Raw genomic sequence first — 24931 nt, forward strand, 5'->3', positions numbered from 1 at the left:
AGGTACACATCTTGTGAATCCAGCCAACATGTCCGATTTTTAAAATGTTTTACAGTCGAAAACAGCACGTATATTTATGTTAGCTCACCACCAAATACAAAAAAGGACAGACATTTTTCACAGCACAGGTAGCATGCACAAAGCCAACCTAACTAACCAAGAACCAACCAAACTAACCAACAAACAACTTCATCAGATGACAGTCTTATAACATGTTATTCAATAAATCTATGTTTTGTTCGAAAAATGTGCATATTTCAGGTATAAATCATAGTTTACATTGCAGCTACAATCAGAAATTGCACCGAAAGCAGCCAGAATAATTAGACACCAACGTCAAATACCTAAATACTCATCATAAATTATTTCTGAAAAATACATAGTGTACAGCAAATGAAAGACAAGCATCTTGTGAATCCAGCAAATATTTCCGATTTCTTAAGTGTTTTACAGCGAAAACACAATATAGCGTTATATTAGCTTACCACAATAGCCAGAAACACAAGCCATTCCCCAGTAGCAAAAGTTAGCGATCGTAACAAACCAGCAAAAGATATAGAATTGACTAACCTTGATAAGCTTCATCAGATGACAGTCCTATAACATCAGGTTATACATACGTTTTGTTCGAAAATGTGCATATTTAGAGCTGAAATCAGTGGTTATACATTGTGCTAACGTAGCATCTTTTTCCCACAACGTCCGGATATTTTTCTGACACACATATTCTGACCAAATAACTATTCATAAACGTAACTAAAAAATACATGTTGTATAGGAAATGATAGATACACTAGTTCTTAATGCAATCGCCGTGTTAGAATTCTAAAAATAACTTCATTACGACATCCAGCTTAGGTATAGCGAGAGAGTACCCAAAAGCTGGGCGCAAACGACTTGCGTTTGGATTTAGAACGGCCTTTTTCCCTCTCGATTTAGCAAGCACACTTGCCAAGTGGCGCGAATCTCTCCATCGTAAACAAACTCAGAGAACGGAACACGGCAAAACTCCCGAAAAAATTTCAATAATCTGATTAAACTATATTGAAAAAACATACTTTACGATGATATTGTCACATGCATCAAATAAAATCAAAGCCGGAGATATTAGCCGTCCATAACGGCAGCTTATCAGAAGGCAAATCCAGGTCCCTGCTCGCGCTCTCCAGAAAACAGGAAACTGGTGACACGTCATGCCAAGAGCTATAATTCGAGCCCAGATCAAGTTACACACTCAATTTCTTCTCTCACTGCTTGTCGACATCTAGTGGAAGACGTATGAAGTGCATCTATACTAATAAATATCAAGGACATTAATAGGCAGGCCCTAGAACAGTGCATCTATTTCAGATTTTCCACTTCCTGTCAGGAAGTTTGCTGCAAAAGGAGTTCTGTTTTACTCACAGATATAATTCAAACGGTTTTAGAAACTAGAGAGTGTTTTCTATCCAATAGTAATAATAATATGCATATTGTACGAGCAAGAATTGAGTATGAGGCCGTTTAAATTGGGCACAATTTCCCCCCAAAGTGAAAACAGCGCCCTCTGTCCTCAACAGGTTTTAATGAGCATTTTACTCAAGCTGGGCATGTATTTGATGAACTCCTTCCAAACATCTCAAATGAGGCTGTGAATGAAACTGCCACATGCCGTTCTATGAGTCATTTATTTCAATCTACCGAGATTGGCCCGGATGAATTAAACCTATATTTAAAAAAAAATTTGCTGCAGAGATCATTGCTGCCCCTCTCACTCGTATATTAAAATCTTTCATTGGCGAGTAATACCATTCCAAAAGTCTGGAAAGTAGCCTATACATAAAAGGTGGAGATCGTTCCCTGTTGCATAATTATCGTCCCATATCTAAACTGTCGGCACTGGCATAGGTTTTGGAAAACCTGGTGAACTCACAGTTGAAAGACTTTCTTTACAATAAATCAGTTCTCAATTCCAGTCGGGTTTTAGAGCCAAGCATAGTACAATTACTGCTGGAAGTAAGTTTGTAGGTGACATTCTAGATGCTCAGGACAAGAAAAATAACTGTTTCACTTTTTATTGACTTATCGAAGGCCTTGGACACTGTTGACCATGCCATGTTGTTGGCCTTCGACACTGTTGACCATGCCCTGCTGTTGTATCGACTAAAAAAGGTTGGTTTAAGTGTTGATGCATTGGATTGGTTCCAAAACTACATTTCTGACAGAACACAGTGTGTAGCACAGGAGGATATGAACTCTGAGTTACGAAGGCTTACAAAAGGAGTCCCCAGGGCTCAATTTTAGGTCAGATCCTTTTTACACTGTATATAAATTATATTAGGGTAGACGGTTGACTCTGCAAATCTCCATTTGTATGCTGATGACACAATTATTTATTCTAGCACGTCTAATATTGAGGCTTTTCAGGACTTACAGTTGGCCTTTGATGTTATTAAAAGGCAGCTTTTCCAATTGAAACTTGTACTTAAATGAAAGGAAAACAAAGTTTATGCTTTTCTCTTCCCTGAAAGTTAACAGATGGAGTCACTTGAAGATTTTAACTATAACAGCCCAGCATATTGATAGGGTCACCTCCTATAAGTATCTTAGGATTTGGTTAGATGAAAAATGTAATTTTAAACAGCACATTGATACCTTGACCAAGAAACTGAAGTTGAAATTGGATTTATATTACAGGAACAAATCTTGCTTTTCAATGTTAGTCAGAAAATATATTGTTCAAAGCACTTCTTTTTATTTTTAATCAGTGCTGGATTATAGTGATATTATATATATGCAGGCCTCAGCAAGTACCTTAAACTCAGGGCACAGTGTATCATGGTGGTTTAAGATTTATTACAAATGCTAGATCACTGACCCATCACTGTGATTTGTATGCTATGGTGCAATGGACCTGTCTCTCCACCAGGAGGCTAAAGCACTGGTACACTTTTGTGTACAAAGCATTGATGGGACAACTCCCTTTGTCTCTCTGTTCTTTACTGATCAAATCCGTCACTCAAAATAGTCTTCGTTCAGTCCCTTGTCTGTTCCTAAGGCAAGAAACTGAGATGGGGAGACAATATTTTTCCCATAATGCCCCTTCATCCTGGAACATGCTTCAGAAGATTTTAAAGTGAGGGGAGTTAGTGTCTTTGCCTGTTTAAGACTCTGATAGACAATACTGTTTGTGAAAACTGCATTTTTCCCTAATTTTCAATTGTATCTAACTTGTGACACTGTCTTTTGTGTGTATACTGTATTTTTCTGTAATGTTTTATGGACACGCTGCTATTTCCCTGTTATGCCTTCTTGCCAGGTCACCCTCGCAAAATAGGTTTTTAACCTCAATGGGTTTTACCTGCTTAAATTAAAAAATGTAAAAACTCTGGGTCTTCCTTTCCTGTGGCGGTCCTCAGAGCCAATTTCATCATAGTGCTTGGTTTTTGCGACTGCAGTTGAAGAAACATTCAAAGTTCTTGACATTTTCCGGATGTACTGACCTTCATGTCTTAAAGTAGTCTGTCGTTTCTCTTTGCTTATTTGAGCTGTTCTTGTCATAATATGGACATGTCTTTTACCAAATAGGGCTATCTTTTGTATACCAACCTACCTTATCACAAGACAACTGATTGGCTCAAACACATTGAGGAAAGAAATTCCACAAATGAACTTTTAACAAGGAAAACCGGTAAATTGAAATGCATTCCAGGTGACAACCCCATGAAGGTGGTTGAGAGAATGCCAAGAGTGTGCAAAGCTGTCATCAAGACAAAGTGTGGCTATTTGAAGAATCTCAAATTTAAAAAGTTTATTGATTTGTTTAACACTTTGTTGGTGTGTCACTCCCTATGTGTTATTTCATAGTTTTGATGTCTTCACTATTATTCTACAATGTAGGAAATAGTAAAAATAAAAACCTTGGAATGAGTAGGAGTGTCCAAACTTTTGACTGGTACTGTATGTGTTGACTACGCAAGTGATGTCTGCTAAATTAACAAGTTGATGGCTTAGCCCTAAAGCCTTTGTCACCAAAATACATTTTTAAATAAAGTTTCACATATATTCAAGACCTGAGCTATTTCATATAGGTTTTGTTTACTACATTGACGTGTGGAATGTTACCGAATAGATAATAGAAAGAAAAATGTGTCCATTGCCAAGCGGTGAATGGAGTGAAAGTGCACTGTACTGTACGTCCCGTGTAGCTCAGTTGGTAGAGCATGGCGCTTGCAACGCCAGGGTTGTGGGTTCGATTCCCACGGGGGGCCAGTACAAAAAAAGTATGAATGTATGTACTTGTAAGTCGCTCTGGATAAGAGCGTCTGCTAAATGACTTAAATGTAATGTAAATGTACTGTGAGGACGCAACAAAGCTGTGGGCCAGGTGTAAATGGTTTAGCAGCCTTTCCAATAAATTAGAGTACAAAAGAATCCATCCACCATTGATGGGCTATCAGCAGGACAATAGACTCTTGCTGAGTTTAGGGACTTTAACGGACCTTTGCAAGGCATGTCACTTCACCAATCTCTCTGCATAGCCCACCACATGCACTGTTTTCTAACCACATCTGGATGGATCCGTAACAAATTACTATGGGAATAAATATCACTGAATACAATACATATTGGAATATAGTGGGCAAATCAACCGCAGCCATAAAATTGCTGCTTACTGAAACACCCCACAGTCATAATAGGATTTGAAGCAAGCATGGGGACTGGTCTTCATAAACCTGATTTTTCTTGTCAATGAATCTTTGTTTGGGTATTGGTTAGCCTACAATTAGGGTGTGGAAATGTTTGGATTATTTTGCTCTTCACTCGCAGTCGCTTAGTAACCTAGGCCTACTCCCGACCGATCACGTTGTACAACGCCATCTTTTCATAACGGAAGCTTGAGGCCTACATAGGCTACTGTAAAATGCATTTTTTCTTGGAATAGAAAGACCATAATATTGGTCAATTTAATGAAGCTACATTTCTGACAGTATAAACAGCACAACAACTACAATAATAATTAACAAAAAAATATAATCAATCTCATACAATGAATTCGGGAAAATATTCAGACCCGTTAACTTTTTCCACAATGTGTCACGTTACAGCCTGAATAATAACACCCGGCTGTGATTGGGCGTCCCATAGGGCGGCGCACAATTGGCCCAGCGTCATCTGGGTTTGGCAGGGCTAGGCCGTCATTGTAAATAAGAAATTGTTCAACCGACTTGCCTAGTTAAATAAAGGGTAAAAAATTATTTTTTTTTACATTAATTTAAACAAAAAAATTGATACACTTATTTCTTAATCTACACACAACACCCCATAATGACAAAGCGAATACAGGTTTAGAAATTTCTGCAAATGTATAAAAAAACCTTATTTACGTAAGTAATCAGACCCTGGGGTAAATTCAATTAATTCGTGATGATTTGGGAAGGCAAACACCTGTCTATATGAGGTCCCACAGTTGACAGTGCATGTCAGAGCAAAAACCAAGCCATGAGGTCGAAGGAATAGTCCGTAGAGCTCCGAGACAGGATTGTGTTGGGCACAAATCTGGGGAAGGGTACCAAAAAAATGTCTGCAGCATTGAAGATCCCCAAGAACCCAGTGGCCTCCCTCATTCTTAAATGGAAGAAGTATGAGCAAACTGAGCAATCGGGGAAGAAGGGCCTTGGTCAGGGAGGTGACCAAAAACCCGATGGTCATTCTGACAGAGCTCCAGAGTTCTTGTGTTGATGGCAGAACCTTCCAGAACGACAACCATCTCTGCAACACTCCACCAAATCAGGCCTTCTTGGTAGTGGCCAGACAGAAGCCACTCCTCAGAAGAAAAAGACGTTCCTTTTGGCAAACTCCAACCGGGCTCTAAAGACTCTCAGACCATGAGAAACAAGATTCTCTGTTCTGATGTAATCAAGATTGAACTCTTGAGATTGAACTCTCCTAACCTAGGTACAATACTGCAACGATTCAGCTTTTTCGCGAATGCGCTATTGTTAAATCATCACTCTTTTGGCAAAGTTGAAGTAGGCTGTGATTCGATGCCAAATTAACAGGCACCGCATTGATTATATGCAAAGCAGAACAAGCTAGTTAACCTACTAATATCATCAACCATGTGTAGTTAACTAGTGATTATGTGAGGATTGATTGTTTTTGATAAGATAAGTGTAATGCTAGCTAGCAACTTACCTTGGCTCCTTGCAGCCACAAGGTCCTTTTCATGCTGCACTCGCGTAACAGGTGGTCAGCCTGCCACGCAGTCTTCTCGTGGACTGCAATGTAAATCGGCATCCAGAAAGGCAGATTACCGATTGTTATGAAATCGGCCAAGCTTCCTGCTGTCCAGGTCCTCTATACCAGGCAGTGTCAAAGGAAGCCCCTAAAAATGTGTCAAAGACTCCAGCCACCCTAGTCATAGGGTGTTCTCTCTGCTACCGCATGGCAAGCGGTCCAAGAGGTCTGGGTCCAAGAGGCTTCTAAACAGCTTCTACCCACAAGCCATAAGACTCCTGAACAGCTAATCAAATGGCTACCCAGAACGTCCCCCACGCTGCTCGTTATTATCTATGCATAACCACTTTAAAACTCAACCTACAAGTACATAATTACCTCGACACCGGTGCCCCCCGCACATTGACACATTGTACCGGTACCCCCGTATATATCCCCGCGATTGTTATTTACTGCTGCTCTTTAATTATCTGTTATTCTTCTCTCTTACTTTCTTAGGGATTTTCTTAAAACCGCATTGTTGGTTAAGAGCTTGTAAGTAAGCATTTAACTGTTGTATTCAGCGCATGTGACAAATACATTTGATTTGACTTGAGGTTGTAATCGCTGCCAAAGGGGCTTCAACAACATACTGAGTAAAGGGTCTGAATACTTACGTATGTCATATTTCCATATATATATTTTTTTTTAATTAAACCTGTTTTTGCTTTGTCATTATGGGAGTTGTGTGTAGATTGATGAGGGGAAACAGTTTAATCCATTTTAGAATAAGGCTGTAACGTAACAAAATGTTTTAAAAAATCAAGGGGTCTGAATATCTTCCGAATGCACTGTATAGTATGTTCCTACAAAAAAAGGTATTAAAGTCTCTAGTACAGTCAATATTAAAAACAGTCAAATGCATTCATGAATTAAATTGCTTTAGCCGAAATGTTGCGGTTTATTCACTGTTTAATTATTCAAGGCTATCTTTGTTATTTGGTTTTATAACTAAAATGCTTGACTTTTTAAAGACACAGGTGACTTTCATCCTGTGTAATGACCACACAAATGAATAAATGATTGATTGATATACAGTATAATGATGTAGGCCTTGATGCCAATAAGTTAAGCTAAAACAGCTACAGTAAACAGGACTCTTAGGCCTACAGCTCCATGTCATTTCAATAACGTAGCTTCTCAAAGATGCCCTCCAGTTGTCAAACTAGCAACAATGGCTAACAGTAAAATACTATGACGTCATGAACTCCATGCCATACATACCATTCCGCAAGTTGTGGAGTAGCGGTATGACGGAACTTTTAAAGGAAGAACCACAATGTATATATAGAGAGAGGGGGAGATAGAGACAAAGAGGAACAAAGAGTGGAATATAGAGAAAGAGACGGATAGAAAAGGTAGCTCACCCTGTTGAAGCGTTTTGCCTGGAAGGCATGGCCACTGGCGTAGTAGAGCTTCCTCCAGCGTCTCGCCCCACGACGATATATAGACTCTGGAGGAGCAAGAAACAGGGGTTACAGGATAATGTGTGTGTGTCAGAAAGAAACTCCCCATCTTCAGAAAACAATGATACGGATATAAGAGAAAAAGGGACAAGTAGTTGTAGACTTACTGTCCTCTCCTGGACAGGGCATGCCAGGCTTCTCTGGGACACAAGGAAACACTGAGAGGAAAGGGAAATAACAGCATTAGGACTACAACATCGCAGTCCCTACATCACACAAGTGCGTGTGCCAGAGGTGAGTGGTGGATGCGCCATCATTAACTAGCAGACTTAGCACCCCCCTGTGCCCTTCCCCCAACTCCCTCACTTCCTCTACTGTGACCTTCACCTTGCTCTTAACCTGTCACCCTCCCCTCTATCCGGTGTTGATTAAGGATATCCAAATTGCACTCGTTAACAGGCTACTCGGTAAACCCATGACTAGTTCCTGGTTATTGTGAGGCTACCTGATGTTTGCCTCGCTAGCAGATGGATAGGATCAGTGTAGCAGACAGAGTGATTCATGTTTGTTATGTATACATTATGTTGTCTGCAATGTCAGCCCAGCAGCCAACATTCTTATTTATTCAATTAATACCATGAATTGAATGTAATGGAAGGTGAACGTTCTCAAGTTGTCTGTTGTTTAATGTGTGTCTGCACTGAGGATAAACTTAAAAACTTATTGAATTGAATGCAAGGCCAATGTATGTATTATGTTGTCTGCATTATCACTGCACTGTCAGGCAAGGAATGATTTCCCCTTGGGTATAAATAAATGTTTATTGAATAGAACTGAAGGTCATGTTACCATGGATGATGAGTTCAGAGTCTTTATTGAGTTCATAGAGCCTCAGGGCTTCCTCCATCTCCAGCTGAGACGATACTGTACACGGGTCACCTGGGAGGACAGTAGACACAGCAACACAACCGGTCAGCACAGCAACTGCATCTCACATTTGACACCCTATTCCCCATATAGTGGAGTTCAGTAATCCTTCAGCCCCACCACGTTCCTCAAGATCTCTTAGCTGATACACTCCTTCTCTAAACTGGGAACAGCTAACTGTATGTGGGTGTGAGTTCTGTTAAGGCAGCGGCTCAGTCTTGGCTGAGTTCATTATGAACAGTTATAGTGTGTGTTTTTCAGAGCCTGTGACGAGGCTATTGAAGAATGGCTGGCTGGCGAGTGGTGATAACTAATTAGTGTAAGGCAGCCTGACCTTTCACTGAGTCCAACAACCTGACATCGTCAACTGTGCTGTGACACACACAAGCGTTTACGACCAGCCCGATAACGAGGCAGGACCAGCTAGCTAGATACAGTAGCTATGCATGACTATCTGGACAGGTACTGAGAGGGTACAAAGCCAAGCACAGTTAGCAGTGCTTTCTCTCATATCATAATGCATAGCTATTTTCAAGTCTCTCCAGAGATGTTCGATCAGGTTCAAGTCCGGGCTCTGGCTGGGCCACCCAGGGACATTCAGACAATTGTCCCGAAGCCACTCCTGCGCTGTCTTGGTTGTGTGCTTAGGGTTGTTGTCCTGTTGGAAGATGTCCATTCGCCCCGGTCTGAAGTCCTGAGTGCTCTGAAGCAGGTTTTCATCAAGGATCACTCTGTACTTTGCTCCATTTATCTTTCCCTCAACCCTGACCAATCTCAGAGTCCCTGATGCTGTAAATCATCCACGCAGCATGATGCTGCCACCACCCTGCTTCACCGTAGGGATGGTGCCAGGTTTCCTCCAGACGTGACGCTTGGCATTCAGGTCAAAAAGTTACATCTTGGACCTCCCGGGTGGCGCAGTGGTCTAGGGCAATGCATCGCAGTGCTAGCTGCGCCACCAGAGTCTCTGGGTTCGCGCCCAGGCTCTGTCGCAGCCGGCCGCGACCGGGAGGTCCGTGGGGCGACGCACAATTGGCATAGCGTCGTCCGGGTTAGGGGGGGGGGTTTGGCCGGTAGGGATATCCTTGTCTCATCGCGCTCCAGCGACTCCTGTGGCGGGCCGGGGGCAGTGCGCGCTAACCAAGGGGGCCAGGTACACGGTGTTTCCTCCGACACATGCGGCTGGCTTCCGGGTTGGAGGCGCGCTGTGTTAAGAAGCAGTGCGGCTTGGTTGGGTTGTGCTTCGGAGGACGCATGGCTTTCGACCCTCGTTTCTTCCGAGCCCGTACGGGAGTTGTAGCGATGAGACAAGATAGTAATTACTATCGATTGGATACCACGAAAAATTGGGGAGAAAATGGGATAAAAAATGTAAAAATACAAAATAAAAAAAAGTTACATCTTGGTTTCTTAAGACCAGAGAATCATGGTTTGAGTCTTTAGGTGCCTTTTGGCAAACTTCAAGTGGGCTGTCATGTGCATTTTACTAAGGAGTGGCTTCCGTCTGGCTACTCTACCATAAAGGCCTGATTGGTGGAGTGCTGCAGAGATGGTTGCCCATCAGAAAGGTTCTCCAATCTCCACAGAGGAACTCTGTCAGAATGACCATCGGGTTCTTGGTCACCTCCCTGACCAAGGCCCTACTCCCCCGATTACTCAGTTTGGCCAGGCAGCCAGCTCTAGGAAGAGTCTTGGTGGTTCCAAACTTCTTCCATTTAATAATAATGGAGGCCACTGTTCTTGGGGACCTTCAATGCTGAAAGAAATGTTTTGGTACCCTTTCCCAGATCTGTGCCTCGACACAATCCTGTCTCGGAGCTCTATGGACAATTCCTTCGACCGATGGCTTGGTTTTTGCTCTGACATGTCTGTCAACTGTGGGACCTTATATAGACAGGTGTGTACCTTTCCAAATCATATCCAATCAATTGAATTTACCACAGAGGGACTTTAAATCAAGTTGTAGAAACATCTCAAGGTTGATCAATGGAAACAGCATGCATGTGACCTCAATTTCGAGTCTCATAGCAAAGGTTCGGAACACTTAGGTTAAGGCAAACATTTCTAAAAACCTGTTTTCCCTTTGTCATTATTTAATCCAATTTAGAATAAGGCTGTAACGTAACAAAATATGAAAAGGTCAAGAGGTCTGAATTTTGGGCTCCCGAGTGGCGCAGCGGTCTAAGGGACATCATCTTAGTGCTAGAGGCATCACTACAGATCCTGGTTCGATTCCAATCATGGCTGTATCATAACCGGCCGTGATTGTGAGAACCATAAGGCAGCGCACAATTGGCCCTTCATTGTAAATAAGAATTTGATCTTAACTGACTTGCCTAGTTAAATAAAAAGATATACAGTACATACACATATACCGCGTACCAGTCAAAAGTTGACACCTACTCATTCCAGGGTTTATGTTTTTACTATTTTCTACATTGTAGATTAATAGTGAATACACCAAAACTATGAAATAACACATATAGAATCATGTAGTAAACTAAAAAAGCATGAAATCAAAATATATTTCATATTTTAGATTCTTCAAGTAGCCACCCTTTTCCTTGATGACAGCTTTTCAGTCTTGGCATTATCTCAACCAGCTTCATGAGGTAGTCATGAATGCATTTCAATTAACAGGTGTACCTTGTTAAATTAATTTGTGGAATACATTTTCTTCTTAATGCGTTTGAGCCAATCAGTTGTGTTGTGACAAGGTAGGGGTGGTATACAGATGATAGCCCTATTTCTTAAAGACCAAATCTATATTATGGTAAGAACAGCTCGAAAAAAGCTAAGAGAAACAAAAGTCCATCACAAATTTAAGACATGGTCAGTCAATACGTAAAATGTCAAGAACTTTGAATGTTTCTTCAAGTGCAATCGCAAAAACCATCAAGCGCTATGATGAAGCTGGCTCTCATGAGGACCGCAACGGGAATGGAAGCCCCAGAGTTACCTCTGCTGCAGAGGACAAGTTCATTAGAGTTACCTGCCTCAAATTGCAGCCCAAATAAATTCTAGACAGAGTTCAAGTAACAGAGAGACCAACATCAACTATTCAGAGGAGACTGCGTGAAATTAGTCCTTCATGGTCGAATTGCTGCAAAGAAACCACTACTAAAGGACACCAATAAGAAGAGACTTTCTTGGGCCAAGAAAAATGAGCAATGGACATTAGACCAGTGGAAATCTGTCCTTTGGTCTGATGTACAAAGCAGAAAAAAGTTTTTAAAAATTACACAAACTCTTGAAAAGTAGGCGTCCAAACTTCTGACTGGTACTGTATGTGTAAATGTATGTACAGTTGAAGTCGGAAGTTTACATACACTTAGGTTGGAGTCATTAAAACTCGTTTTTCAACCACTACACAAATTTCTTGTTAACAAACTATAGTTTTGGCAAGTCGGTTAGGACATCTACTTTGTGCATGACAAGTAATTTTTCCAACAATTGTTTACAGACAGATTATTTCACTGTATCACAATTCCAGTGGGTCAGAAGTTTACACACACTAAGTTGACTGTGCCTTTAAACAGCTTAGAAAATTCCAGAAATGTCATGGCTTTAGAAGCTTCTGATAGGCTAATTGACATCATTTGAGTCAATTGGAGGTGTACCTGTGGATGTATTTCAAGGCCTACCTTCAAACCCAGTGCCTCTGTTTGACATCATGGGAAAATCAAGAGAAATCAGCCAAGACATCAGAAAAAGAATTGTAGACCTCCACAAGACCGGTTCATCCTTGGGAGCAAATTCCAAACGCCTGAAGGCACCACGTTCATCTATACAAACAATAGTACGCAAGTATGAACACCATGGGACCACGCAGCCGTCATACCGCTCAGGAAGGAGACGTGTTCTGTCTCATAGAGATGAACGTAGTTTGGTGCAAAAAGTGCAAATCAATCCCAGAACAACAGCAAAGGACCTTGTGAAGATGCTGGAGGAAACAAGTACAAAAGTAGCTATATCCACAGTAAAACGAGTCCTATATCAACATAACCTGAAAGGCCACTCAGCAAGGAAGAAGCCCGCTGCTCCAAAACTGCCATAAAAACAGACTATGGTTTGCAAATGCACATGGGGACAAAGATCGTACTTTTAGAGATATGTCCTCTGGTCTGATGAAAGGGGGATGCTTGCAAGCTGAAGAACACCATCCCAACCGTGAAGCACGGGGGTGGCAGCATCATGTTGTCGGAGTGCTTTGCTGCATGAGGGACTGGTGCACTTCACAAAAGAGGGCACCGCGAGGATGTGGATATATTGAAGCAACATCTCAAGACATCAGTCAGGAAGTTAAAGCTTGGTCACAAATGGGTCTTTCAAATGGACAATGACCCCAAGCATACTTCCAAAGTTGTGGCAAAATGGCTTAACTTCTTATGGCTGCAGGGGCAGTATTGAGTAGCTTGGATGAAAGGTGCCCAGAGGTGCCCATAGTAAACTGCCTGCTCCTCAGTCCCAGTTGCTAATATATGCATATTATTAGAAAACACTCTGAAGTTTCTAAAACTGTTTGAATGATGTCTGTGGGTATAACAGAACTCATATGGCAGGCAAAATCCAAACAGGAAGTGGGAAATCTGAGGTTGGTGGATTTTCAACCCAGCCCCTATTGAATACACAGTGGGATATGGATCTGTTTGCACTTCCTACGGCTTCCACTAGATGTCAACAGTATGTAGAACCTTGTCTGATGCCTCTACTGTGAAGAGGGGCCGAAGGAGACAGGAATGAGTCAGGTCCTACCATGACCTGACCATGCGCGTTCACATGAGAGGGAGCTCTGTTTCATCGCACATCTTGAAGTCAATGGAATTCTCCGGTTGGAACGTTATTGAAGATTTATGTTAAAAAAATTCTAAAGATTGATTCAATACATCGTTTGACATGTTTCTACAGACTGTTACGGAACTTTTTGACATTGTCTGCTTTTAGTGAACGTGCTTCCTGACTTTGGATTTGTTGACCAAACACGCTAACAAAAATAGCTATTTGGACATAAACGATGGACATTACCGAAAAAAACTAACATTTCTTGTGGAAGTGGGAGTCCTGGGAGTGCATTCCAACGAAAATCAGCAAAGGCAAGTGAAGATTTATAATACTATTTATGAGTTTTGTTGACTGCACAATTTGGCGGGTAACTGTATGGCTTCCTTCTGCAGCGGAACGCTGTTCTCAGGTTATTGAATATTGTGCTTTTGCCGTAAAGCTTTTTTGAAATCTGACACAGCGGTTGCATTCAGAACAAGTGTATCTTTAATTCTATGTAAAACATGTATCTTTCATCAAAGTTTATGAGTGTTTATGTTATTTGACGTGGCTCTCTGCAATTTCTCCGGATATTTTGGAGGCATTTCTGAACATGGCGCCAATGTAAACTGAGGTTTTTGGATATAAATATGAACTTTATCGAACAAAACATATATCTATTGTGTAACATGAAGTCCTATGAGTGTCATCTGATGTAGATCAAAGGTTAGTGATTCATTTTCTCTCTATTTCTGCTTTTTATGACTCCTGTCTTTGGCTGGGAAAATGGCTGTGTTTTTCTGTGATTTTAAGGTGACCTAACAATCTTTTATGGTGCTTTCGCTGTAAAGCCTATTTGAAATCGGACACTTTGGTGGGATTAACAACAAGATTACCATTAAAATGGTATAAAATACATGTATGTTTGAACAATTTTAATTATGAGATTTCTGTTTGAATTTGGCGCCCTCCACTTTCACTGGCTGTTGTCATATCATCCCGTTAACGGGATTGCAGCCATAAGAAGTTAGTAGCAGTCATATACAAACAGCTCGTTGTATATTTCATCCCTTCTCGCATCTATGCGCTCTCCTCCCACCTTTTTCCTTAACTTGTGCACTTCAGTGTTCAACACATCAGCTGTCTGTGACCAGACGAAAAACATTTCCAAGCCCAACCTTTATATCATGACCACTACCCGCTACACACAGCCTACACCATTGTCACATCATATTTCTAGTAGCTATGGTGATTGACTAAAGCGCTAGTAAACCTGCTAAAATCATGCAGTACAATGTACAGTCAGCAGCAAGCAATTTAGCAGATACTCCGGTGGGCCCCAGTGGCAATAAATGAAAACCAAAAGCTTACCTGGACTTAGAAGAGTTAGTGTTGGATAGCCATAGCCAGCTAGCTAACATAACATAACATAGAAAAAATATATACTTCGAATAGCTCTCTCTCGCTTCTCCTTAAATTTTGGAAGAAATTACTTTGTTCAAAACTGTTAAACTCTTTTTCTGAGTCAACTACTCCCCATATTCTATGCACTGCAGTGTTAGCTAGCTGTAGCGTATTCTTTCAGTACTAGATTCATTCTTTGATTGGGTGGACAACATGTCAGTTCATGCTGCAAGAACAGCAGCTCTGATAGGTTTAAGGACATCCTCCGGAAGTTGGAAGGGGGTGAGAACAATGAGTCTCCTAGGTTTTTGTATTGAAGTCAATGTACTCAGAGGACAGAAGGAAGCTGTCCTCTGGCTACACCATGATGTTACAGAACATAGAGCTACAGACGCTACTGTAGACCTTTATTGCAAAACTTCTTTGGTGACGTGAATATATTTAGTATAGTTTTATCTAAAAAGGATAACTTTAATGTTCCACTTTAAAAAAAAATAATAATAATAATAATTTAAATTCACTGAGAAGGATGGTCCTCTTCCTTCTCTGATGAGTGTCCACTGTTTGGGATGCTCTGGATGCTCCAGTTCCTGCCAATATCCAGCAACGTCGCACAGCCATTGAAGAGGAGTGGGAAAACATTCCACAGGCCACAACCAACAGCCTGATCAACAAGGCGAAGGAGATTTGTCGCGCTAAATCTTTTTGTTCAGTGTACGTTTTTTCCTCTTTGGACCTGTGTTTACATTGCATCCACAATGCATCAAATTTCAGTTTGTGTGGTTGTTAGGTTTAGCTTTCTGTAACTGTATAGCAAGTACGGTCTGCATGTGTAGGCACATATTACGGTAGGATTGCAAGGTGTTCCAATATCTTTTCCAACTGTCCGGTTATCTGGTTTTAACGTCCATTCTAGAATGCCTTCTAGCAAATCAGAAACAAGAATTCAACAATGCGGTGGTATAATTTTTTATAATATAATCTTTGAGAACTAACAATCACCAAAATAAAAGCTAGACCGTCAGGGAGAATTGAAAAGAACAAAAACAATGAATTTAGCAGTATTTGTTATGTTTGAACAAAATAACAGATTTAGCCATAGCAAAATGCATATAATCGCATGAAATTAGGTTAGATGGATAGATGGGTGAGAGATGGCTAGATGGATGGAGGATAAGAAAAAAAATAAAACCTTCTTCGTCGATCCACTTCATGGTGAAGAGCTGGTCGTTGTCCATGGAGCACATGTCTTTGACCTCCCCGTGCAGACCCTCGTAGGAAATGGATGGCTCAAAGTGTGTGATCATAATGTCCCTGGGAGAAGACCAGAGGAGAGAGGGAGGGGGGGGGACAGTCAGGGACAATACACTAAGTACACGTACATACACTTATTTACATCATTTTTATTCTGTCAGACTTGAACCCTGACAGTGACTTTCAGTAAAACAAAAATAAAGGTGTTTCAACAAAGGTCCAGTTGCTGGGACAACAAATATGAATGCTATCTAGACACCGTTCTCCTTGAGAACACAAATAACTATACCTACCTCAGCCTAAACATCAACACCACAGGTCACTTCCACAAGGCTGTGAACGATCTAAGACACAAGGCAAGAAGGGCCTTCTATGCCGTCAAAAGGACCATTAAACTCGACATCTGAATTAGGATCTGGCTAAAAACTCATTGCCCTCTATGGTTGTGAGGTCTGGGGTCCACTCACCAACAAAGAATTTACACAAAAAAAAATAATAATAAATGGGACAAACACACAATTGAGACTATATTTTTGAAGAATTCTGCATGCACTTTGTGTACAACGCAAAACCACAAACAATGCACACAGAGCAGAAATAGGACTATTCCCGCAAGTTGTGACAATCCAGAAAAGAGCTGTTAAATTCAACAATGACTTAAAGAGGGTGAAGCACACACATTCCACCAGAAAGCCCAAACCTACAGAGATTAACCTAGAGAACAGTACCCTCAGCCAGCTGGTTCTGTTCAAAAACACAGACCCCACAGAGCCCCAGGACACCAACAAAAAGATAACTATTTGACACGCTGGAAAGAATCAACCTCAAAAATGAGGAAATTGGAATGTTATCTGGCCCTAAACAGAATAACATTTTAGTCATTTAGCAGAAGCTCTTATCCACAGCGACCACAGCGACAGTTAGTGCATTCATCTTTAGATAGCTAGGTGGGACAACCACATATCACAGTCATAGTAAGTACATTTTGGCTCAAAGTAGCCCTCAAAGTAGCCATCCTCAAGGTCAGAGCTAGTAAAAAAAAATTGTGACAAGTATCCTCCAGGCATGACGCTTGGCATTCAAGTTCAAATTTGGTTTCATCAGACCAGAGAATCTTGTTGCTCATGGTCTGAGAGTCTTTAGGTTCCTTTTGTGGCAAACTCCAAGCGGGCTGTCATGTGCCTTTTACTGAGGAGTGGCATCCGTCTGGCCACTACCATTCAGGCCTGATTGGTGGAGCGCTGCAGAGATGGGAGAATCTTCCAGAAGGACAACCATCTCCACAGAGAAACTTTGGAGCTCTGTCAGTGACCATCGGGTTTCTTGGTCACCTCCCTGACCAAGGCCCTTCTCCCTTGATTTTGTTTATTTATTTTTTAAATAACTTGGCAAGTCAGTTAAAATTCTTATTTACAATGACAACCTACCCCAGCCAAACCCGGACGACGCTGGGCCAATTGTTCGCTGCCCTATGGGACTCCTAATCACAGACGGATGTGATACAGCCTGGATTTGAACCAGGGACTGTTGCACTGAGACACAGTGCCTTAGACCGCTGCGCCACCCGGGAGCCCGATTGCTCAGTTTGGCCCTGCGACCAGCTCTTGGAAGAGTCTAAGTGGTTCCAAACTACTTCCATTTAAGAATGATGGAGGCCACTGTGTTCTTGGAGAGCTTCAATGCTGCAGAAATGTTTTGGTACCCTTCCTCAGATCTGTGCCTCGACACAAACCTGTCCCGGAGCTCTACGGACAATTCCTTCGACCTCATGGCTTGTTTTTTGCTCTGACATGCAATGTCAACTGTGGGACATTATATAGACAGGTGTGTGCCTTTCCAAATCATGCCAAATCAATTGAATTTACCACAGGTGGACTCCAATCAAGTTGTAGAAACATCAATGATGATCAATGGAAACAGGATACACCTGAGCTCAATTTCAGATCTCACAGCAAAGTGTCTGAATACTTAAATTCTTATTTGTAACACGTTTGCAAAAATGTCTAAAAACCTGTTTTCCCTGTCATTATGTGGTATTGTGTTGAGATGTTATTTATTTAATCAATTTTATAACAAGGCTGTAACGTAACAAAATGTGGATAAAGTCAAGGGGTCTGAAAACTTTCCGAATGCACTGTAGGTGCCAAGAGGCATAGAAAATCCAAGTCCAGGTATTCGTGTGGGTTTGAAAGTTAAAAGGTATTGGCTTACACCTTCATCAGGGTGTCCTTTTGCTTTCAATATATTACTGTGTGTTTTATTAAATTCTGTTGGCGGGTGAGCCCATAGTACTTTTAAATAGAGCTGGGACGATAAAGCGAAACTTACAGACACTGCCCTCTTACCCAAGCAATTTTGCTTACATCGGTCATTTCGGTGATTAGGCGACAAGGTTCCCGCAGATTGTTTTGGTTCTAAAAACCAATAGTTGGTCAACAATAGTGTGCATAAACATGCTTCCTGCCATGAAGGTATCTGCCCTGTCTTGCTGCTGGCTCTCACTCCCGCTCCCTCCCCTTTGCACATGGAGAAAGGGAGAGAAATTCTGATTAGTGGAAGCATATGGACAGTTGAGCAACATTTCAAAAGTATAATTGCGAAGAAGACCGTTTCTTAAAACTACCATTAGTTAAAAAAGAAAGAGGAGTCTGAGTTATGTGAACATAATGTTTTTTTCCCCTCAATTGTCAATAGATGAAATACCACCACTTTACAAACGGAGTATGTAATTGAGATGCGGAATGTGCCATTTGCGGTGAATAGGCCTACTTCTAGTAGCCTGTGTGTGTCTACAAATGGTAAGTTTGTCAAATTGCATGGCCATCTCGCAACAATATCACATTTAGAGTTCGCAATCTGGCTTAAGGTGTTTTGAGTTCCCACTTCCTCAGGTGGTAAATCTAGCATATAGCCTAGGCCAGGGTTGTCCAACTGGTGAGCTCATGTTTTACTTTATTATTTAATGTTCCACAACATTTTCACCAGACAGAAAACATCTTACAAGGTAAGCTTCCATTTGGTCTGTGTTTGAGCTACATGGGGGCATGAAATAAAACCTTAGGTTGGTAGGAACAAATCTAGCCTATTGCCAATGGTATCTGATGACGTATGACAATGGCAACATCGAATGTCCAACGAGTGACGATATCTATGCGCATAAAAATATGATGAAAACACTTGGATATGCCCTGTATGTCCCCCAACACCACCACAATGTTTGAGAAAGGTTGTGGTAGAAATGTAGTTTTTATAGGGAACAATAACTTGGGCACATCCAGTGTGCAAAACAGTGCAATTACAACATTTGGACACTTTGGATGTACCCTGGGATATCCCATAACACCACCACAATGTTTGAGTGAGGTTGATATGGTAGAATTGGGTTTTTATACTGAACTAATAGCATTTAGGGATTGCAAATGTAATAGCACTGGCATTATCTAATTTACAGACATATGCCACTTTGGAGAGGTTTAGGGATACTTGGAAACATCGTGACCACCCCTTACTGAAACATCTGCCCATTTCTAGTTGTTAGGTCTATCAAGCCCATTTTTTCCTGATATTGTTCACGTTGTGGAAGCCATCTGATGGGTTTCCAGCTCTGGGCATCAATAATACACTTACAGCTTGCCACTTGGGCTCCCGAGTGCCACAGCAGTCTAAGGCACTGCATCTCAGTGCAAGAAGCGTCACTACAGTCCCTGGTTCGAATCCAGGCTGTATCACATCCGGCCGTCATTGGGAGTTCCATAGGGCGGCGCACAATTGGCACAGTGTTGTCCAGGTTTGGCCGGGGAAGGCCGTCATTGTAAATAAGAATTTGTCCTTAACCGACTTGCTTTGTTAAATAAAAATAAAAATGGTAAAAAAATAGAAGATAACTTTCAAAATAAAAATGGGTTATTTTGTGTGTGCTTGATCTTGTGTATTCTCAAATCAAATTTTTTTTGTCACATGCGCCGAATACAACAGTGAAATGGTTACTTACAAGCCCTTAACCAACAATGCACATAAGAAAAATAGATAAAAACAAATAAAACAAGTAATTCAAGAGCAGCAATAAAATAACAATAGCAAGGCTATATACAGTGGGTACAGGTACAGAGTCAATGTACCAAATGTCCAGCACCACATTTTCCTAACGGAAACTATTGCTGTCAATTTTCAGTCACAAATGATTTATAATTATGTTCCGGCCCCCCGACCATCTACGCAGCTGAATATAGTTGATGATCCCTGGCCTAGGCCAATAAGCACAAAAAAATCATGCAGGCAATTTCATCTCGAAAGAACCAAATTGGGATATGATTATTCTGGATCCTATTTTGTCATATTGCACATAAAAATATCCATCACACATTCCCTGGACATGTTAGATGAAATAGCTAACGTTTCATGTCTTACTTGGCACTGGAAAACTCAAGACTAGAGTCATCCTGCTAATGGAAAGTAAATGTGCATAATTGTATTTTTTTTGTTATTATTTATGTTCCATTTATCATGAGAGCAAAACGGGTCAATTTATTGCGATTAGACTTTTTGTCCACAGCGCCCAGCTCTACTTTCACATCACCTCAGTCAGATAACGCAGGAGCTGAAGGTAGTAGAAGTAGGCCTACGTGAACACAGCATGCTTTTTTTATACATTTTTATTTCACCTTTATTTAACCAGTTAGGCCAGTTGAGAACAAGTTCTCATTTACAACTGAGACATGGCTACTGCTATGTGTGACAAAGAACATGGCAGTGTACAACAGCGTGTGCAGATATATTTTTGTAAAAAATATAAATTTTCCAGCACTGCACCTGAAATTGTTATATATGCCTACATTACTTTGAAGTGCATTGGCTACTGTAGGTGAGCACCATTCCAGCCTTGGAATGACAGAGGTTCAGAGCAGGCAGAAAATTAGCTGGTATATGCAGTCTCGAATTCCCACCCCTGCCTCTCTCTCACTTCCTCCTTCATATTCTCACCTTCTGCCTCTTGATTCCTCTTAGTCACATTTCACTCCTCTCGCTTCCTCCCCCTCACCCTCTCCCTTGTTTGTGTTAATTAGTGACAGTACAGGAGGAGTGTTGACCCTCATTTTGGGAGCTATGCTCCCAACTTTACAGGCCCACATGTCCTTCTAAGCACCATGGCTGATAGGAGCAGGAACAGACAGACACGTGTTCTTTCTCAAATGACACCCCATTCATTCAGCCACACAGTACTGTTACTACACTAGCAGAGCCAGTATCAATTAGAGGTCGACCGATTATGATTTTTCAACGCCGATACTCATACCGATTATTGGAGGACCAAAAAAGCCGATACCGATTAAATCGTCTGATAAAAATAAATAAAAATAAATGTATTTGTAATAATGACAATTACAACAATACTGAATGAACACGTATTTTAACTTAATATAATACATCAATAAAATCAATTTAGTCTCAAATAAATAATGAAACATGTTCAATTTGGTTTAAATAATGCAAAAACAAAGTGTTGGAGAAGTAAAAGTGCAATATGTGCCATGTAAAAAAGCTAACGTTTAAGTTCCTTGCTCAGAACATGAGAACATATGAAAGCTGGTGGTTCCTTTTAACATGAGTCTTAAATATTCCCAGGTAAGAAGTTTTAGGATGTAGTTATTATAGGAATATTTCTCTCAATACAATTTGTATTTCATATACCTTTGACTATTGGATGTTCTTATAGGCACTTTATTATTACCAGTGTAACAGTATAGCTTCCGTCTCTCTCCTCACTCCTACCTGGGCTCGAACCAGGAACACATCGACAACAGCCACCCTCGAAGCAGCGTTACCCATGCAGAGCAAGGGGAACAACTACTCCAAGCCTCAGAGCGAGTGACGTTTGAAACGCTATTAGCGCGCACCCCGCTAACTAGCTAGCCATTTCACATCGGTTACACCAGCCTAATCTCGGCAGTTGATAGGCTTGAAGTCATAAACAGCGCAATAGCTGCTGGCAAACGCACTAAAGTGCTGTTTGAATGAATGCTTACGAGCCTGCTGCTGCCTACCACCGCTCAGTCAGACTGCTCTATCAAATCAGAGACTTAATTATAAAATAATAACACATAGAAATACGAGCCTTAGGTCATTAATATGGTCGAAACCGGAAACTCTCACCTCGAAAACAAAACGTTTATTCTTTCAGTGAAATACGGAACCGTTCCGTATTTTATCTAACGGATGGCATCCCTAAGTCTAAATATTTGCAAAATATATTTTTTTATATTTAAAAAATATATGTGTATATATATTTTTTATTATCGGCAAATCAGTGTCCAAAAATACCGCTTACCGATTGGTAAGAAAACTTGAAATCGGCCCTAATTAAAATCGTCCATTCCGATTAATCGGATCGACCTCTAGTATCAATGCCAGTACACTGCTCCATTACGTACCATCCAGCTAGGTAACTGGGCCTGTGCAGTTGCTGTTCATTAAAGTGGAACTGACAGCGTTTTAGCAACATGAAATCTTATTCAAATCTGTTCATATACACCCGCAGGAAGAATGTTACACTTTTTAAAAAACATTTGACAAGCAAGCACTTAGATATGGTCATTTTCATGTTTTCATAAGTTAATACACTGCTCAAAAAAATAAAGGGAACACTTAAACAACACAATGTAACTCCAAGTCAATCATATTTCTGTGAAATCAAACTGTCCACTTAGGAAGCAACACTGATTGACAATAAATTTCACATGCTGTTGTGCAAATGGAATAGACAAAAGGTGGAAATTATAGGCAATTAGCAAGACACCCCCCAAAACAGGAGTGATTCTGCAGGTGGTGACCACAGACCACTTCTCAGTTCCTATGCTTCCTGGCTGATGTTTTGGTCACTTTTGAACGCTGGCGGTGTTCTCACTCTAGTGGTAGCATGAGACGGAGTCTACAACCCACACAAGTGGCTCAGGTAGTGCAGTTCATCCACGATGGCACATCAATGCGAACTGTGGCAAAAAGGTTTGCTGTGTCTGTCAGCGTAGTGTTCAGAGCATGCAGGCGCTACCAGGAGACAGGCCAGTACATCAGGAGATGTGGAGGAGGCCGTAGGAGGGCAACAACCCAGCAGCAGGACCGGTACCTCCGCCTTAGTGCAAGGAGGTGCACTGCCAGAGCCCTGCAAAATGACCTCCAACAGGCCACAAATGTGAATGTGTCTGCTCAAACGGTCAGAAACAGACTCCTTGAGGGTGGTATGAGGGCCCGACGTCCACAGGTGGGGGTTGTGCTTACAGCCCAACACCGTGCAGGACGTTTCGCATTTGCCAGAGAACACCAAGATTGGCAAATTCGCCACTGGCGCCCTGTGCTCTTCACAGATGAAAGCAGTTTCACACTGAGCACATGAGCACATGTGACAGACGTGACAGAGTCTGGAGACGCCGTGGAGAACGTTCTGCTGCCTGCAACATCCTCCAGCATGACCGGTTTGGCGATGGGTCAGTCATGGTGTGGGGTGGCATTTCTTTGTGGGGCCGCACAGCCCTCCATGGGCTCGCCAGAGGTAGCCTGACTGCCATTAGGTACCGAGATGAGATCCTCAGACCCCTTGTGAGACCATATGCTGACACATGCACATTTGTGGCCTGCTGGAGGTCATTTTGCATGGCTCTGGCAGTGCACCTCCTTGCACAAAGGCGGAGGTAGAGGTCCTGCTGCTGGGTTGTTGCCCTCCTACGGCCTCCTCCACGTCTCCTGATGTACTGGCCTGTCTCCTGGTAGCGCCTGCATGCTCTGGACACTACGCTGACAGACACAGCAAACCTTTTTGCCACAGTTCGCATTGATGTGCCATCCTGGATGAATTGCACTACCTGAGCCACTTGTGTGGGTTGTAGACTCCGTCTCATGCTACCACTAGAGTGAGAGCACCGCCAGCATTCAAAAGTGACCAAAACATCAGCCAGGAAGCATAGGAACTGAGAAGTGGTCTGTGGTCACCACCTGCAGAATCACTCCTGTTTTGGGGGGTGTCTTGCTAATTGCCTATAATTTCCACCTTTTGTCTATTCCATTTGCACAACAGCATGTGAAATTTATTGTCAATCAGTGTTGCTTCCTAAGTGGACAGTTTGATTTCACAGAAGTGTGATTGACTTGGAGTTACATTGTGTTGTTTAAGTGTTCCCTTTATTTTTTTGAGCAGTGTAGAATGTTTGGGAATAACGTATAGTAAGGCATTTGTGAAAATTCTACAGCGGCCGTGCATTTGGACAATTAATACAGAAGTAAATAAAACCTAATAAAAACGTTGGTCATTACTAGGACCGGAATCTACGCAGACCGGTGTGCCATAGCCAATCAGAGCTACAGTAGGCCTATATGCAAATAAGCCCTATGCCACACGGGCCTGCCATCATTCACTTTGACCTGGACTTAGTGTTTTCAGTTAAGTACCAACAGTGCAAATTTAGATTAGAATGCATTCGCCAAAAGCCACAAAATACACCTGAATGGATTTTTGCAAATATGTCACTCAACCCCTGCTCCAATGACATGACATCCTCCAGTAGCTAGCTAATAGTTATATAAATAGATACGCTAGCCCACGGGTGTCAAATTTAAATCAGCTCACGGCCATATAAAAACAAAAAAAGCGCAGCCCAGACATAGCCCATTTGTTTTTACAAAAAAACATTCAATTGTGACCCAAAATGGCCATTGTTGTATTAGGAAAAAGTACAGTCCTTTATAGAAAATGTCCACTTATGTACAAAGGATGCTGTATAGCATTTTAAGATACTAAAACAAAATATAAATAATTTCTCCAGCCTTTGCTGCTATGCTTGCAGATGTGCATAATATGCTGAGACCCTAATCAAAAAGTATTTTAGAACTCCAAATAACAAAAACTTAGCTATAGGTTTGTTGTAACACTTAAA

The 24931-nt window shown here is 41.4% G+C and overlaps 1 protein-coding gene across 1 annotated transcript in view; it reads right to left on the reverse strand.

The window, feature by feature from the left end:
- The window catches only part of prkci (protein kinase C, iota), a 52472-nt gene that overhangs the window by 16089 nt on the left and 11452 nt on the right, over nt 1-24931 (reverse strand). Inside the window, exons 2-5 of the mRNA XM_055884160.1 lie at nt 15949-16070; nt 8514-8603; nt 7832-7882; nt 7626-7711 (exon numbers count right to left, since the gene is read on the reverse strand). Coding sequence (XP_055740135.1) covers nt 7626-7711; nt 7832-7882; nt 8514-8603; nt 15949-16070 — 349 coding nt within the window. The remainder of the gene's footprint in view (nt 1-7625; nt 7712-7831; nt 7883-8513; nt 8604-15948; nt 16071-24931) is intronic.

Source organism: Salvelinus fontinalis, chromosome 26 (assembly GCF_029448725.1).
Source record: "Salvelinus fontinalis isolate EN_2023a chromosome 26, ASM2944872v1, whole genome shotgun sequence".
Classification (NCBI taxonomy): domain Eukaryota; kingdom Metazoa; phylum Chordata; class Actinopteri; order Salmoniformes; family Salmonidae; genus Salvelinus; species Salvelinus fontinalis.